The sequence below is a fragment of the Sus scrofa genome, unplaced genomic scaffold (genome assembly GCF_000003025.6).
Source record: "Sus scrofa isolate TJ Tabasco breed Duroc unplaced genomic scaffold, Sscrofa11.1 Contig2453, whole genome shotgun sequence".
NCBI lineage: Eukaryota > Metazoa > Chordata > Mammalia > Artiodactyla > Suidae > Sus > Sus scrofa.
The window spans coordinates 253,692-273,058 of NW_018085094.1; the positions used below are offsets into that span (position 1 = coordinate 253,692).

At 38.3% G+C, this 19,367-nt stretch overlaps 1 protein-coding gene across 1 annotated transcript in view; it reads right to left on the reverse strand.

The window, feature by feature from the left end:
- Window positions 1–19,367, reverse strand: part of FMN2 (formin 2) — a 308,540-nt gene that overhangs the window by 207,587 nt on the left and 81,586 nt on the right. The window contains 1 exon segment of the mRNA XM_021081836.1: window positions 263–410. Coding sequence (XP_020937495.1) covers window positions 263–410 — 148 coding nt within the window.

The window sequence follows — 19,367 nt, forward strand, 5'->3', positions numbered from 1 at the left end:
CCTCAGGTGGTAGCCATGCTTGACCCTGAGGCAGTGGTTTTCAAATTTTCCTATCAAGTAGTAATTGGACAATCCAGTGTCCCATTCCCCAAAAACTTTAGCTCTGAGGTCTTCAAGATGGGATGGGAAATACAACATATTCCAGTGATTTAGCTTGAGTTATATACAGTTTATAATCTAAGATATACTTAGAAGAGAAACTCAGACTCACGACCAGTAAGCACTGCACAGATATTTGATGTTACTCTTCCCAGGGGCCTACCTGTGTCAGCATCCTTAGGCCTGTGTTCTTCATCAGGAGGTTTAGGTGGTGGCCAAGCAGACGGTACTCGCCTGGGAAACTGTCCTTCTACATAATCCAGTGAGTGTGTGGGTTGGCTAACTGCAGCCCAGGTGTAAAGCTGATCTTGCTATATTTCAAAAGAAAAAGGAAAATTTAAGCTATTTTAATTCAGTCAGGAAAAAATAGAGTTTTCTTGATTGATATATTGCAACATCATTTCCATAAAAAATATACATGTGTATTTTTGCTAGAATATACATAAACACTAAATGGCATTTTATATTATTCAATGTAGATTCATCACATAAATATTCTTTCACACAGTCATTTCATTTTCATAACCATACATGTCACAACTTCTTTTCTATGGAAATCTATTTCTTTGGAGGTAAGAGGCCATATGGGCCTGCAGGGAATTATATGGTCAGAAAATCGTCTCAATCACAGAGTGCCTCAATCTTCAATGTACTGGAATATGATGTCCTTTTATAATCTGTGTAAACACTCGTGGCAAAGTCAGAGGACAGGCTATGCTGGGCACCCTGGGACAGTAATAGCTTCCTTGCCTTCAACAACAAAAAGCCCAGGACACTGATTATCCTGAGAAGAGGTTGGGAACTGTTTGGGAGAGAAACTAAGAAAATGCAAATGAAACTGCCAAGAAAAAAAAAAGAACAGGACAGGGATTTGGCCAAGAAAGCCCTACCAGCTGCAGACCAACAGAATCTGGACAGAATGAGAAGCAGGCTCACAACTACACCTCATGCCAGGAAGCCAAGTGGAAATCTCACAAAGGAGGCCACTCTGAGGCTTGTGACCACCTTGGGAAACTGCTCACTAGGATTTCGGAATAACAACTGCTTTAGGACACATAGTGCACATGCCCTCCATTCTCTTTGTAACAGTTTCCTTACTTACAGGTATAGATCCCTAAGCCATTTGATCCACATAAAGTAAAGCAGAGAGAATAAGAGCGATAGAAACAAAAACAAAAAATCGCACTACAAAAAACCACCATACAAGTAAACAGAGACAGGCATTGCCATTTCCATACTTTTTGTAACAAGTTAATTTAAGAAATTCATAAAATATTCTTCAGCATCAACAGTAAAATACAATGTATAAATCAGTCAGTTTAAGCTTTACCTTAAGGACAGTCACTGGCCCTACCTAACAACTCAGGTTCTTGGGTCAGCTAATATTAAATCAGAAAGGGTCACCTTTCAGACGAGGCCCAGCATTTCAGCCATTCACATCTCTTTCAAGTATTCATATATTGATTGACCCAAGAGGCTTTGCTGTTTGGCATACTGATTATCAGAAGTAACTTTTCACTGGCAAAATGAATTGTTTAATTAATTAATATGGTATTAGAAATGAGCTCTCACTGGTAAAACTAAAGGGATTCAATGTATGTGAACCAGCAAAAACATCAGAGATGCCTCATTTTATGAGGACAAGGTCACAAATGGGCAAGGAATGATGTCAAGGCTTGATGCCCTGATGGTGCTGCATCCAGCTGCTGGTTTAGGAAACACCTTCTAGGCTATGGGCAACCATTAGGCACAGAATCCTGCCTTTTTCATGTCCACATTGCATGAACCTTTCATGTAAGGAGTTGTCAAACACCTGCCAGAGTAGTGAGCTGTACATTTCCTGGAAAAGGACTCTGATTCAAAGATTTAGCATTCTAATAATAAACTCACTTGGCCTCTGATTTTATTGTTTCCATGTAGAAGAGGCAGCACCAACAGCCAAGAGGATAAATGGCTTCACTTAGGATTTCATCATTCGCCAAAACACAAAGTTTGGTAAAAGCACTCTAAAACCCTCCATAAACCCAAACCAGTCTGGCCAGACCTCCAGTCTTTCAGAATATGTTACAGTGCTGTGATGGAAAACTCTAAACCTCTCCTTCACCATATGGCCCTACTTGCAGAGAATAAACAAAACACAAATTTCTTTCATGGCTCTTTTTGATTCCACAGAATCAAATGTCAACTCTTCAAGCTATGGGTCAGTTTTGCAGATTCCTCCCAAACCTCTTCCCACATTCATCTCTTCATGTTTCCTAAATCAGGCTCTGCTCCACTAGAATGGCCTACCCAATCCTCCCCTCATGGAATCTAACCAATGATTAAGTCTAGTTGGCATCTCACCTGCTGAATCGCAATGCTGAAAGCATGCCGGCCACCCCTCATTCTGATAAGGAACAGCGTGGAATCCAGAACGGGGGGCCTAACACTCTCCTGAGTGTATTTCGTCTCCCATCAAACCAACTGAAACTCCTTCAGCACAGGAGGAATATATATTATCCTGTAAATCTCCCCTAGCATTTGACAATGTTATGACTTCATAAAAGCCTCTAAATGTCTGTTGAATGAACCCATTTGTCAAAAACGAAAAGGAGTTCCGTCGTGGCGCGGTGGTTAACAAATCCGACTAGGAACCATGAGGTTGCGGGTTCGATCCCTGCCCTTGCTCAGTGGGTTAAGGATCTGGTGTTGCTGTGAGCTGTGGTATAGGTCTCAGATGCAGCTCAGATCCCATGTTGCTGTGGCTCTGGTGTAGGCTGGCGGCTACAGCTCCGAGTAGACCGTAGCCTGGGAACCTCTATATGCCGTGGAAGTGGCCCAAGAAATGGCAAAAAGACCAAAAAAAAAAGGAAAAAACAAAAGAGATGGCTTGTCAATACGAACAGCTGGCTATAATCTTTTCTTCATTTGCTTAACAAGATACCCAAGGAGTACTTTTGTGTATCAAATGATAACAAAAGTATCAAGTGATTCATTACATCTAAACTTATTGGCAATTTTATGTTATAAAGTAAAATAAGAAGTAGACAGCATATTCTAGGATATAATCAATGCTGCACCCTAGATAAACGTCATAAATTTATCAGGACTTCATGTTCTCACTAGTAATTCAGGAAAAATGGCTGCTCTTATCTTTTTTTGTAGGATTGATGTGAGGTAGGAGCAAATACTAGGTGGAAAGAGTTGTGAAAACCACTTTGTATTATTCAAATATAACTTGATTTTTTAAAAATCTGTGTTTGGAGTTCCCTGGTGACCTAGCAAGTTAAAGATCTGGCACTGTCACTGCTGTGGTTGAGGCCACTGTTCCGGCCAGGATTTGATCCCTGGCCCAGGAACTTCTGCATACCTTGGGTGGAGAAAAAAAAAAATCCTTGATTAGAATAATCAGATATTTCCTGTATTTTAAAATATCCTTTTTAGAAAAATTCAAAATTTTCATCATATGTACACATTTCCACAGAACCAACACTGAATTGTTACTTTACAATGAGAACCTAGTTGAACAAACTTTAATCTACAAAGTTTCCTTGGCCCATTTGTGCTATTACTATGTTTTGAATTCAATTAATAACTGTCCTGTGGCAATTCCTCAACCATCCATGTATATAGTCTTTTCCTCTGTTGTATTTCTGTTTAACATCCTGGTGTGTTATTTTCCCAAGTAGAATATTTAAACCCCTTATCAACCATACACTGTTGCTTTCCCCAATATGTTATTCTATATACATAGCAGACACACAATGAGTATTAACGAACTACAAGGGTCAAGACTGATAAAAACTGTCTTTTAACAAATTAAATCATAGTTTTACATCTGAATTAAAACAGTAATATGTTTCCCTATCAGTACTCTATTCCCTTAAATTCTTTTTTCTTTTTTTGCCCCCCTCCCCACTCCCCAGCTGCCCCACCACAGCATGTGGAGTTCCTGGGCCAGGGATTAGATCTAAACAGCAGTCAAGACCTATGCAGCTGCAGGAACACCAGATCCTTAACCCATGGGCCAGGCCAGGGATTGACCCTACATCCCAATGCTCCCAAGACACCACTGATCCCACTGCATGATAGCAGGAATTCCTACTCCCTTAAATTCTTAACGTCTATTTTTTTCGGTTTGTTTGTTTGTTTTTGGCCATGCCTATGGCATGCAGAAGTTCCTGGGCCAGGAATCAAACCTATGCCACAGCAGCAACCAGAGCCACTTCAGTGACAACCAACACTGGATCCACAAATAGTTTATTTTAGAGGGCCTATTAGAGAATTATAATGATCCAACTTAGGCATTCTAAGAGTGCTTCTTTGAGATTTTTCTAGTCAAGGTGAGGGTTTGTTATCACCCTAAAATATATGGTTAACATATCTGTGATGGTGCTATATACAAGAAAACTTCACTGCCATCAGTCTGTATATTAAAGCAGAATCTAAATTACTCTTTGAGAGGAACTGTTATCCTTCCCATTAATACTCCTGTGACTCGTCAGTGAGAGGAGATGGGGTGTCCACAGATGTGGGAATAATCTTAGTCTGGGTTCCTCACTTCCTAAGAAGCTCTAAGCATTGCCCCAGCCCAAGTGTCTATCAAGGCCAAAGAGTCTATATTTGATTGGTAAAATACAGTAAGTGTATCCCAGACATTCCAGGAAGTACACTCTCCCACCAAATATCGTAAGTTTTACTGAGGGGGAAAAAGTCTAAAAAATTTTCTCAGACTATGTTACATATCAATGTCTTTGCATGTACTCTATCCACCCCTGGAAACTACTCTTATGTACTACCCCATGTACTCTATCCAACAGAAAACTATCTCAGGCCACCTAAGGGTGCTTTGCACTTGGTCCCACTGGCCTAAAGAACTGTTCCAACTGAACTGTGCCTGGGTGAGACCTCTAAGAAAGAATATGGCCAGGCCCACTGGGAGTAGAGGAGGAAAATGTCCTCTCCACAGTGCTTTCTGGAGAAGGTTCTGAAGATCAGAGTTCTCATAACTTTAACAGCTTCATGTGAGGAATTAAATACTTGGATGGTATCTGGAGTTTATTTGTGCTTTTTAATCTGTGGACCAGATGTACTTTTTGTTCTGGCTACTGGAAAATTTGAAGTAAGTACATGGCCCACCTTTCCCATGTTTTGTGGTTCCAGAATGTATGTTTTTGATTAGTATCATTCTTATCTCCATTTTACGTCCCCCCCCATAGTTTCGTCTTATCTTTCATTTTCCATTTCACTCATAGCTGATTTTTATTATATTATGTTCTCTTACTTCTTTTACTAAACACTGTAAATGCTTTTTGGAAGAAGGTGATGATAAACGCATTATTAGTATAAGGGAAATGATGGAAGATCCATTTATTTATCTACTTTAACTAATTTGAACTTCTTAAAAGATGACAGCCTGAATAAAAGGTAGATCCATTGATAGTATACTGAATTGTACTCATGATACTTTGGTTTGTATGACGGCTTAATTATTTTAAAAAACAATGGCATAACTATATAGAATTGCTTTGAGATAGAGGAGATAAAAAAACAATAATCACTTCTACACAGCAGCATCCACTAGGTATACTATTTTCTAATCTTTGAATATTTTACATAGCTATAATCATACATGACCTTATAATAACACACTACAGACATTTAAAAAATTATTGCATCATTTTCACACCGAATATTTTTACACAATCTTGACACAATTTTATACTCTAGCCATTTAGTCAGCTCTAGACAGAATACATATGTGTGACTGACAACAAAAATTTGACTGACCACCTCTGGATCATATTTAAATAAGAAGTTACAAACTTGGAAGTATATACTTGACCCTTGAACATGTGGGTTTGAATTGCAGAGGTCCACTTATATGCAGATATTTTTCAATATTAAATACCACAGTACTACAGCATCTGTGTCTAACTGAATTGTGGATGCAGAGGAACCATAGATACGGGGCCAACTATAAAGTATAGGTTAATTCCCACACTGTTCAAGGGTCAAGTGACTATGTAAAAATGACAACTACAAATGAATAATAAAGTAATATCAAGAAGTCTAAATCTAAAGATGAGCTGAGGTCTCTGAAAACATTTCAGGATAATATAAAAGGGTGTTTTCTGAACTATGTTCAAACAAGTACTGTTTTTACTACCACTGAGATTGCTAATTTGTGCAAATTTTCCACAAGGGAATTGAGTAGCAAAAGAATTTAAATACTGATCCAGGAGTTCCCGGCGTGGCACAGTGGTTAACGAATCCGACTAGGAACCATGAGATTGTGGGTTCGATTCCCTGGCCTTGCTCAGTGGGTTAAGGATCCAGCGTTGCTGTGAGCTGTGGTGTAGGTTGCAGATGCAGCTTGGATCCCGTGTTGCTGTGGCTCTGGCATAGGCTGGTGGCTACAGCTCTGATTCAACCCCTAGCCTGGGAACCTCCATATGCCGCAGGAACAGCCCAAGAAATGGCAAAAAGACCAAAAAAAAAAAAAAAAAAAGAATTTAAATACTGATCCAATTTGACATTCGTTCATGATAAAAACTCACCAAAGTGAGATATGTTCATGGAGGTATGGAGGGAACATATCTCAGCATAATAAAAGAAACTTATGACAAACCAACAGCCAACATAATACTCATTAGTGAAAAGCTGAAAGCCTTGCTAAAATCTGGAACAGGGAAACCCATTCTCCCCACTTCTATTCAACAGAGTATTGGAAGTCCTAGTCACAGCAAGGAAAAGAAAAAGAAATAAAAGCTATGCAAATTGGAAGGGAAAAGGTAAAATTGTCACTACATGCAGAAGACATGATACTCTACCAAAAAAACTCCACAGACTCCACATAGAAACTACTAAAACTGACAAATGAATTCATCAAGGTATCAGGATACAAGATCAATAAACAGAAATCTGTAGCATTTCTTTACACTAACACTAACAGAAAAAAATTTAAATCAATTCCTTTTAAAATCACACCAAAAAATACTTAAGAATAAACCTGATTAAGAAAGTAAAAGACTAATATGCTGAGAAGTAGAAAATATTGATAAAGGAAACTGAAGATGATTCAAAGAAATAGAAAGATATCCCAGCTCTTGGATTGAAAGAATTAATATTGTTAAAATAGCCATATTATCCAAAAAAAGCTACGCATTTGAGGCAATCATTTTCAAATTACCAATGACATTTTTCAAAGAACTAGGATAATCTTAAAATTCATACAAAATCACAATAATCCAAGAATTAAGAAAGCAATCCTGAGGAAAAAAACAGAGCTGAAGGCATAACCCTCCCAGACTGAAAACAATACTATAAAGCAACAGTAATCAAAACAGTGTGGTACTGGACATATGGATCAATGGAACAGAAGAGAGAGGCCAGAAATAAACACAAACACCTATGGTCAATTAATCTTTGACAAAGGACATAAGAATAAACAATGGGGAAAAGACAGTCTTTTCAGAAAGTTGCTATTGGGAAAGCTGACCAGCTGCATCTAAATCAGTGAAGTTATAACATTGCCTCACAGCATGCACAAAAATAAACTCAAAATGGCTTAAAGACTTAAACATAATATATGACACCATAAAATTCCTATAAATGAACATAGGCAAAATATTCTGTGACAAAAATTATGCCAATTTTTTTAGGTCAGTCTTCCAAGGCAAAAATAAATGGAACCTACAAGTTTAGAACAGCAAAGGAAACCATCAACAAAATGCAAAGACACCTTATAGAATGGAGGAAAATATCTGCAAATGATGTGACCAATAAGGGCTTAATTTCCAAAATATACAAATAGTTCATATAGCAAAATATAAAAAAAAACCAAGTAACTCAATCAAAAATGGGCAGAAGATTTAAATAGACAGTTCTCTAAAGAAGATATACAGATGGCCAAAAAGCACATGAAAAATGCTCCATGTCACTGATTATTAGAAAATGCAAATCAAAACTACAATGAGATATCACCTCATACTGGTCAGAATGGTCATCATCAAAGCACTCTTGGGGCAAGGCTCCTGGTGCTGGGAGGGGAAAACACACTTAAAAGAACAGCCAGCTTGGGGTCAACATTTAGGGCTTCTTAGAATAAGACCCCACTCCCAATAGGGTGGTAATGGCCACTGAGCAGAGAGGAAGTCCCATCCCACACCTCCTTAGGCTCTAGCACCCACATTTCCAAACTGATCAACTACCCAGGTGACAGCTGCCAGCACCCTAAGTAAAGACAGGACTTGCATCCATGTCAAATCTACCTCTCCCACCAAAGGTATTGGCAAAAGTTCAAAGAGGGCTATTCCCACATGGGACCACCCCTTCAAGATGAGAGTAGTAACTGTTTTTCCTAAATTCATTGGCAGAGAAAATTAAGCAAAATGAAAAGGCAGAGGAGCTGCTCTCAACTGAAACAGCAAGAGAAAAACTGCTGAAAAAAATAATGAAATAAATGAACAATTTGCCAGATAAAATATTCAAAGCATTGGTGATAAAAATGTTAACTGAATTAGGAAAAAGAAAAGATAAACACCATGAAAATTTTAACAAGGAACTAGAAAACAAACAAAAAAGACCAAATCAGAAATAAAGAATTTGGAGTTCCTGTCATGGCTCAGCAGAAACAAATTTGACTAGTATCCATGGGGACACAGGTTTGATTCTAGGCCTCGCTCAGTGGGTTAAGGATCTGCTGTTGCTGTGAGATGTGGTGTAGGTCACAGATGCGACTCAGATATGGCATTGCTGTGGCTGTGGCATAGGCCAGCAGCTACAGCTCCAATTTTCTGATTTGACCCCTATCCTGGGAACCTTCATATGCCATGGGTGCAGCGCCTCCCCCCACCCCCACCAAAAAAAAGAATCTAGCTAGTTTCCATGAGTATGTTGGTTCAACTTTTAAAATTTGTATGGAAGCACAAAAGATCCCAAACAGCCAAAGCAGTTCTGAGAAAGAAAAATGGAATTGGGGCAATCAGGCTCTCTGACTTTAAACTATACTACAAAGCTACAGTCATCAAAAGAGTATGGTACTGGGACAAAAACAGAAATGTAGATCAGAGGTGCAGGATACAAAGCCTGGAAATAAACACACACGCATGTGGTCAATTAGTCCATGACAAAGGAGGCAAGAACATACAAATGGAGAAAAGACAGTCTCTTCAATAAGTGGTGCTGGGAAAACTAAACAGTTACACGAAAAAAGAATGAAATTAGAACTTTCTCTACCAGTATTCGCAAAAAAAAAAAAAAAAAAATCAAAACGGTTTAAAGACCTAAATGCAAGGCTGGATACCTTAAAACTCTCAAAAGGAAATATAGGCAGAACACTCTGACATAAATCACAGTAATACCTCCTAAAGTAATTAAAACTAAAAAATAAACAAATGGGACCTCATTAAACTTAAAAGCTTTTGCACAGCATAGGGAACCATAAGCAAAACAAAAAGACAACCCACAGAATGGAAGAAAATATTTGTAAACAAAGTGACCAAAAGGGATTAATCTCCAAAATATATAAACAGCTCATGCAGCTCTATATCAAAAAAAAAAAAAATCCAGTCAACCCAACTAAAAAAATGGGCAGATCTAAATTTTTCCCAAAGAAGAGGGATGGCCAAAAACCACATGAAAACATGCTCAACATCATTAATTATTAGAGAAATGCAAATCAAAACGACAATGAGTTATAACTTCACACAGTTCAGAATGGCCATCATCATAAAGTCTACAAACAATAAATGCTGGAGAGGGTGTGGGGAAAGGGAAACTTCTTACACTGTTGATGGGAATGTAAATTGGTATGGCCACTAAGGAGAACAGCATGAAGTTTCCCTAAAAACTAAAAATAGAACTACCATATGATCCAGCAATCCTATTGCTGAACATACATCCAGAGAAAACCTAATTCAATACATGCACCCCGGTGTTCACTGCAGCACTATTTACAATACCCAAAACATGGATGCAACCTAAATGTCCACCAACAGAGGAACAGATAAAGAAGCTATGGTACATATATACAATGGAATATTACTCAGCCATAAAAAGAAATAAAATAATGCCATTTGCAGCAACATGGATGGACCTAGAGATTATAATACTAAGTGAAGTAAGCCAGAAAGACAGGCAAATATACTATGAGATCACTAATATGTGGAATCTAATAAAAATAATACAAATGAACTTATTTACCAAACAGAAGCAGACTCACAGACTTCGAAGACAACTTCCAAACTGGACATGCAGGAGGAAGGACAAACTGAGTGTTTAGAATTAACATATACACCCTTCATATAGAATAGATAATCAACAGGGACCTATTGTGTAGCACAGGGAACTACTCAATATTCTGTAATGAGCTATATGGGAAAAGAATCTGAAAAAGAATGGATATATCTGTATGCGTAACTGAATCACTTTGCTATACACCTGAAACTAACACAACATTGTAAATCAATTATACTCCAGTTCATTTACTTGATCATAAAATAAAAATTAGGAGTTCCCATTGTGGCACAGTGGGTTAAGAATCCAACTGCAGTGGTTCAGGTCACTGTGGATGCATAGGTTCTATCTCCAGCCTGGAACAGTGGGTTAAAGGATCTGGTATTGCCACAGCTATGGCATAGGTAACAGCTGTGGCTCAGATTCAATCCCTGGCCCAGGAATTTCCATATTCCATAGGTGTGGCCATAAAAAAATAAATTAAAAAAAAACTTTCATGATACTGGCATAAAAATAGATACACAGACCAATGGAACCGGAGAACCCAGAATTAAACCTCGACATTAACAGTCAACTAATATTTAATAAGAAAGGTAGGACCATTCAATAGGGAAAAGACAGTCTCTTCAACAAATGATGCTGGTAAAACTGGATAAACACATGCAGAAGATAAAACTGATCCCTCTACACTACTCATAAATATTAACTAAAACATGGATCTAAGACTTAAACATAATTCCTGAAACCATAAAACTCCTAGAAGAAAACATAGGGAAGAAGTTCCTCAATGCTGGTCTTGGTTTTATACACATGACACCAAAAGCACAAGCAAACAAACAAAATTCAACCAGTGGGACTACATCAAAAGTTAAAAGCTTCTGCACAGCAAAATAAACAGCCAACAAAATGAAAAGGCAGCCTAGAGAATGGGAGATATATTCTGCAAACCATGTATCAGATGCAGCATTAATTTCTAAAAATTTATAAAGAATTCATACAACTTAAAACAAAAAACCCAAACAACCCAATTAAAAAATGGTCACAAGAACTAAATAGATATTCTTTCCAAAGAAGACATCCAAATGGCCAAAAGATACGAGAGAAGTGCTCAGCATCACAAAACATAAGGGAAATGCAAATCAAAACCACAATGAGATGTCACCTCACACCTTTAAGAATAGTGATCACCAAGACTGATAAGAGATAAGTGCTGGTGAGGATGTGGAGAAAAGAGAACCCTTGTACACCCTTGGTGTAAATATAAATTGGTTCAGCCACTACGGAGAATAGTAGGGAGGTTCCTCAAAAACAATTAAAAATAGAACTACCATATGGGAGTTCCCACTGTGGCTCAGTGGTTATCGAACATAACTAGCATTCATGAGGATGCAGGTTGGATCCCTGGCCTCGCTCAGTGGGTTAAGGATTGGGCATTGACGTGAGCTGTGGTGTAGGTCGCAGACACTGCTCAGATCTGGCATTGCTGTGGCTGTGGCACAGGCCTGCAGCTGTAGCTCCGACTGAACCCCTAGCCCGGGAACCTCCATATGCCGTGAGTGCGGCCCTAAAAAGACAAAAAAGCCTAAATAAAATAAAATAAAATAAAATAAAATAAAAAAAGAACAACCATATGATCCAGAAATTCCACTGTGGGATATTTATTAGAAGAAAATTAAAACACTACTCTAAAAAGATACATGTACCCCCATGTTCACTACAGCATTTTTTCAACAGTAAAGATATGGAAACAACCTAAGTGTCCATCAACAGATGAATGGATATATTCATCCAATGGACTATCTGGCCATAAAAAAGACTGAAATCTTGCCATTTGAGACAACATGGGTATTATGCTAAGTGAAGTAAGTCAGACAAAGACAAATGCTATATAATATCACCTATATGTGGAATATTTTTTTTAGAAAAAGGGAGTTCCCACAGTGGCATAGTGTGTTAAGAAACTGACTGAAGCAGTTTTGTTCACTGTAGAGGTGCAGGTTTGATTCCAGGACGGGAACTTCCATATGCCACCAGTGTGGCCAGTAAAAAAAAAAAAAAAAAAAAAAGCTCATAGATACAGAGAATAGATAGGTACTTATCAGAGTGGGGGTGATGGGTTAGCAAAATGGGTAAATGTGGTTAAAAAGTACAAATTTCCAGCTATAAAATAAGTGACTATAGTTAACAGGTCTCGGAGTTCCCATTGTGGCTCAGTGGTTAATGAATCCAACTAGGAACCATGAGGTTGCGGGTTCGATCCCTGGCCTTGCTCAGTGGGTTAAGGATCTGGCGTTGCTGTGAGCTGTGGTGTAGGTCGCAGACATGGCTCGGATCCCGCATTGTTGTGGCTCTGACGTAGGCCAGCGGCTACAGCTCCAATTGGACCCCTAGCCTGGGAACCTCCATATGCCTCAGGAGCGGCCCTAGAAAAGACAAAAAGCCAAAAAAAAAAAAAAAAAAAAAAAAAAAACCAACACCAGATCTCTAAGTTTTCATCATCATAAAACAAAAATTTGTAACTATGTACACTGAGAGATGAAAACTAGACCTACTGTGGTGATCATTTAACAATATACACAAAGCATTATGTCATATACCTATAATTAACATAATGTATGTCAGTTACACCTGAATTTTTTTTTTAAAAGCCCTTCAATAAGAGAAAAAAATGACAGGTGCACATAAACAAATGTATCACATTTGTGAATTTGAAATCTCTGTTATTTCACTTTTTTCCAAAATGACAGTTAAATTTAATGACATTTTAATCAATATCCCAAGTTGTGCAAGTGTGTTTTAACGGGATATGATAAACTGACTCTAAAATTTTTACTCAAAAGGGCCCAAAATGGCCAAGATAATCTTTAAAAAAACAAAGTAGAAAGAGTTAACTATTCCAGATACAAAGACTTATTTCAGATACAAAGACTTATTACAATGCACTGATAATTAGACACTCTAATTTGTACAAGAATACACAAACACATAATGAAATACAATAGAGATTCACATAGCAGACTCTCACCTATGCAGGCAGATAATAACATATGATCGCTACCTCAAAAACATTTTCCAGGATGATTACAAATCTAGGGAGAAAAGACAAAACAATAAAACTTTTGAAGATAACAGAGGAGGATATCTTGTTGCTTGCAGAGCAGGTGAAGACTTTAAACAGAACACTCAATATACAAGCTATAGAGGAAAAGACTGATAATTTAGACTACATTAAAAGTAATCATCAAAAGAAACCATGAAGAAAGTAAAAGTTTAATTGTTCAATGGTCTGAATCCATAACAAAGAGATGCTGCACTCACTAAGAAAAATATAATCAACCCAGAGAAAATTAGCAAGAAACCTCAAAGGATAACATACAAATAAACCAAAGGATAACACACAAATAAACCTAAGAAAAAGTTATCAACAACATTAATAATCAGAAAAAGATAAATTAAAACCACAGTGACATAATATTACCCAGCCATCAAAACCATGAAAGTCTTACAAAAAATAAGAGTAACACCTAGAAGAGAACATAGGTAAAACATTCTCTGACATTAACAAAATATGCTTTCTTAGGTCAGTCTCCCAAAGCAACAGAAATAAAATAAACCCATGGGACCCAATCAAACTTACAAGTTTTTGCACAGCAAAGAAAACCATAAAAAAAAGGAGACAACCTATGGAATGGGAGAAAATAGTTGCAAACGATGCAAACAACAAGGGCTTAGTCTCCAAAATACACAAACAACTCATACTACTCAACAGCGAACAAACAACCCAAATGAAAAATGGCAGAAGACCTAAACAGACATTTCCCCAAAGAAGACATACAGATGGCCAATAGGAACACGAAAAACTGCTCAACATCACCAATTATTAGAGGAATGCAAATCAAAACTATAACGAGGTACCACCTCACACTGGTCAGAATGGCCATCATTAATAAGTCTACAAATAACAAATGCTGGCAAGGGTGAGGAGAAAAGGGAACCCTACTACACTGTTGGTGGGAATGTCAACTGGTACAACCACTATGGATAACAGTATGGAGGTACCTCAGAAAACTAAATATGGAACTGCCATATGATCATGCAATCCCACTTCCAGGCATATATTCAGACAAAGCTTTCATTCTAAAAGATATATGCACCCCTATTCACAATGGCCAAGACATGGAAACAACCTAGATGTCTACTACAGATGAATGGATTAAGCAGATGTGGTATACATACACAATGGAATACTACTCAGCCATAAAAAAATAAAAAAAATGTCATTTGCACCAACATGGATGGAACTAGAGACTTTCATACTAAGTGAAGTAAGTCAGAAAGAGAAAGAAAAATACTGTATGTTATCACTTATATCTGGAATCTAATATGTGGCATAAATGAACCTATCTACAGAAAAGAAAAAAACTCATGAACATGAAGAACAGGGTTGTGGTTGCCAAGAGGGAGAAGGAGAGAGTGGGATAGACTGGGAGTTAGCAGTTAATAAATACAAACTATCACATTCAGAATGGATAAGCAGGAGGAGTTCCCGTCGTGGCGCAGTGGTTAACGAATCTGACTAGGAACCATGAGGTTGCAGGTTCGGTCCCTGCCCCTGCTCAGTGGGTTAACGATCCGGCGTTGCCGTGAGCTGTGGTGTAGGTTGCAGACGCGGCTCGGATCCCGCGTTGCTGTGGCTCTGGCGTAGGCCGGTGGCTACAGCTCCGATTCAACCCCTAGCCTGGGAACCTCCATATGCCGCGGGAGCGGCCCAAGAAATGGCAAAAAGACAAAAAAAAAAAAAAAAAAAAAAAAGAATGGATAAGCAATGAGATTCTGCTGTATGGCCCAGGGAACTATATCTGATCACTTGTGATGGAACATGATGGATGATAATGTAAGAAAAAGAATGTACTGGTATCAAAACAGACAGACAGACCAATGGAACAGAATAGAGAATCTGGAAATTAACCCTGACACCTATGGTCAATTAATCTTTGACAAGGGAGGCAAGAACATAAAATGGGAAAAGGAAAGTCTATTCAGCAAGCATTGCTGGGAAACCTGGACAGCTGCATGCAAAGCAATGAAACTAGAACACACCCTCACACCATGCACAAAAATAAACTCCAAATGGCTGAAAGACTTAAATATACGACAGGACACCATCAAACTCCTAGAAGAAAACATAGGCAAAACACTCTCTGACATCAACATCATGAATATTTTCTCAGGTCAGTCTCCCAAAGCAATAGAAATTAGAGCAAAAATAAACCCATGGGACCTCATCAAACTGAAAAGCTTTTGCACAGCAAAGGAAACCCAAAAGAAAACAAAAAGACAACTTACAGAATGGGAGAAAATAGTTTCAAATGATGCAACTGATAAGGGCTTAATCTCTAGAATATATAAACAACTTATACAACTCAACAGCAAAAAAACCAATCAATCAATGGAAAAATGGGCAAAAGACCTGAATAGACATTTCTCCAAAGAAGATATACAGATGGCCAACAAACACATGAAAAAATGCTCAACATCGCTGATTATAAGAGAAATGCAAATCAAAACTACCATGAGATACCACCTCACACCAGTCAGAATGGCCATCATTAATAAATCCACAAATAACAAGTGCTGGAGGGGCTGTGGAGAAAAGGGAACCCTCCTGCACTGTTGGTGGGAATGTAAACTGGTACAGCCACTATGGAGAACAGTTTGGAGATACCTTAGAAATCTATACATAGAACTTCCATATGACCCTGCAATCCCACTCTTGGGCATCTATCCGGACAAAGCTCTACTTAAAAGAGACACATGCAGCCGCATGTTCATTGCAGCCCTATTCACAATAGCCAGGACATGGAAACAATCCAAATGTCCATCGACAGAGGATTGGATTCGGAAGATGTGGTATATATACACGATGGAATACTACTCAGCCATAAAAAAGGATGACATCATGCCATTTGCAGCAACATGGATGGAACTAGAGAATCTCATACTGAGTGAAATGAGCCAGAAAGACAAAGACAAATACCATATGACATCACTTATAACTGGAATCTAATATCCAGCACAAATGAACATCTCCTCAGAAAAGAAAATCAATCATGGACTTGGAGAAGAGACTTGTGGTTGCCTGATGGGAGGGGGAGGGAGTGGGAGGGATCGGGAGCTTGGGCTTATCAGTCACAACGTAGAATAGATTTACAAGGAGATCCCGCTGAATAGCATTGAGAACTATGTCTAGATACTCATGTTGCAACAGAAGAAATGGTGGGGAAAAACTGTAATTGTAATGTATACATGTAAGGATAACCTGACCCCTTGCTGTACAGTGGGAAAATAAAATTAAAAAAAATAAAATTTAAAAAAAAAAAAAAAAAAAAAAAAAAAAGAAAAAGAATGTATATGTATGTATAACTGGGTCACTGTGCTGTACAGCAGAAACTGAAAGAACACTATAAATTAACTATAATAAATATTTTTAATAAAAAATAAAAATAAATATATATAAAAAAATAAGTGACAATACCAAAGCTGCCAAGAATGTGGAACTATGGGAACTCTCATATACACTGCTAATAGAACTATAAATTTATAAAACCACTTATGAAAAGACTTTCCCATATCTCATAAAACTGAATATATGCATATCCTATGACTCAGCAATTCTGCTCCTAAGCAGAATTACACCCAATTAAGTGTACACATATGTTCACCAATAGAAATAGGCAAGAATGTTCATAACAGCATTATTTGAAACACTCAAACAATAAAATAGATATGCTCATGAACAGCTGAGCAGCTAGATAAAATATGAAGTCTTCACACAGCAGGCAACTACACAAAAGTGAAAAAAAACTACAACTTCACATAATGTGAGCAAAAAAAGTGGACATAAGAGACTGTATACGATAGGATATATATATATAAAAGTTCTAGAAGCAAGTAAAATTAACTACAATGTTTTCAGACTGACACTAGGGTAGTAAAATCATAAGGAAAAGTTGTTTGTGGTTACCATACAAGTCAACATTAGTTACCTTTGGCAAGGAATGGGGATAAGAGGAATTTTCTGTGATGCTGTCAATGTTTATTTTTCATTTCAGCAATTTTACTGAAAGGTAGATTTCTTAGTACTAAAACATGCAGATCAACCTTTGAGAAAGACTAAAGTTATCCATAAAACTTTTTTACAAAAATATAAGACACACTGTTGGGATTGAAGATTAAGATGGTGGAATAGAAGGACTGGAGATCAACTTCTCTCCTAAAAACAACAAAATTTACAACCAAATGCTGTGCAATCGTCAACCAAATGGACCAGAAACTTTCTATAAGATATCCTATTCCAGAAGACAAAGAGGAGGCCACATCAAGAGGTAGGAGGGGCAATTACAAGATATAAGCAACCCCATACCTCCCAGGTGGGAAGCCCCACAGACTGGTAACTAACTGGTTCACAGAGATTCACCTACAGGAGTGAGAGTTCTGAGCCCCACATCAAACACCCACGCATGGGGACCTGGCACTGGGAGAAAGAGCCACCAGAGCATCTGGTATTGAAGGCCAGTGGGGCTTGTGCGCAGGAGTTCCACAGGACTAGGGGAAATGGAGACCCCATTCTTAAAAGGCGCACACAGACTTTCACGTGCACTGGGTCCCAGGGGAAAGCAAAGGCTCCATAGGAATCTGTGTCGGACCTGGGTGCATTTCTTGGAGGACATCCTGGGAAAGCAGGGGTGAATGCGGCTTGTTGTAAAGGAAGGTCATTGGAAGCAAAGCTCTGGGGAATATCCAGCAGCCTGCATTTCTCTGGAGGTGGCCATTTTAGGAAAATATGGCCCCAACCATAAGCACTGACAAGCCCCAGGGCAAACAACAATCCAGGTGGAATCACAGCTCCACCCATCAGTAAACAGGCTGCCTAAAGACCCCCCCACTGCTGCCACTAATATCACCCAGAGAAAAAGGCCCACCCACCAGAGGGATTAGAATCACCTCCACCTACCAGTGGGCAGTCATCAGCCCCTCCCATCAGGAAGCCTACATCAAGCCACTATACCAACATCTGCCACAAAGGGGGCACACACCAGAAGTAAGAGAGGCCACAACTCTATTATGTAAAAAGGTCACCACACCAAAAACCTATAAACATGAAAAGACAGAGAACTATAACTCAAATAAGGGAGAAAGAAAAAAACCCAGAAAAACATCTAAGTGATCAGGAGATTCTCAGCCTCCAGGAGAAAGACCTTAGAGCGTTGATGCTGAAGATGATACAAGACAATGGAAATAAACTGGAGGCAAAGATGGATAACTTACAGCAGAATACAGGAGGCAAAAGAACGAATAAACGAGGTGGAGGACAGATTGGTGGAAACTACAGATGCATAACAGAAAAAAAAAAAAGACTGAAAACAAATGAAGAGAGTCTCAAAGAACTCTGGGACAACGTTAAATGCACCAACATCCGTATTATAGGGGTGCCAGAAGGAGAATAGAGGAAAGGACAGAAAAAATATTCCAAGAGATAATAGCCAAGAACCATTCACTCAAACAGGAAGCACGAGTGCCATATAAAATAAACCCAAGACACATATTAATCAAACTGACCAAAATTAAAGACAGAAAATATTGAAAGCAGCTAGGGAAAAGAAAAAATCACATACAAGGGAACCCTGATAAGGCTACTGGCAGATTTTTCAGCAGAAACTCTGCAGGCCAGAATGGAGCGGCATGAAAAAACCTCAAACAAGATTACTTTACCCAGCAAGGCTCTCATTCAGATTTGAAGGAGAAATCAAAAGCTTCACAGATAAGCTAAAGCTGAGAGAATTCATTGATACTAAACCAGCTTTACAACAAATACTAAAGGAACTTCTCCAGACAGAAAACAAAAGGCCGCAACAGGATACAAAAATACCTGTTTTGGTGACAAGGCTCACCAGTAAAGGTATATATACAGTAAAGATATGAAATCATCCACGCACAATTATGCCACCAAAACTGGAAATCATGAGAAGAGGTGGATACAAATGCAGGAC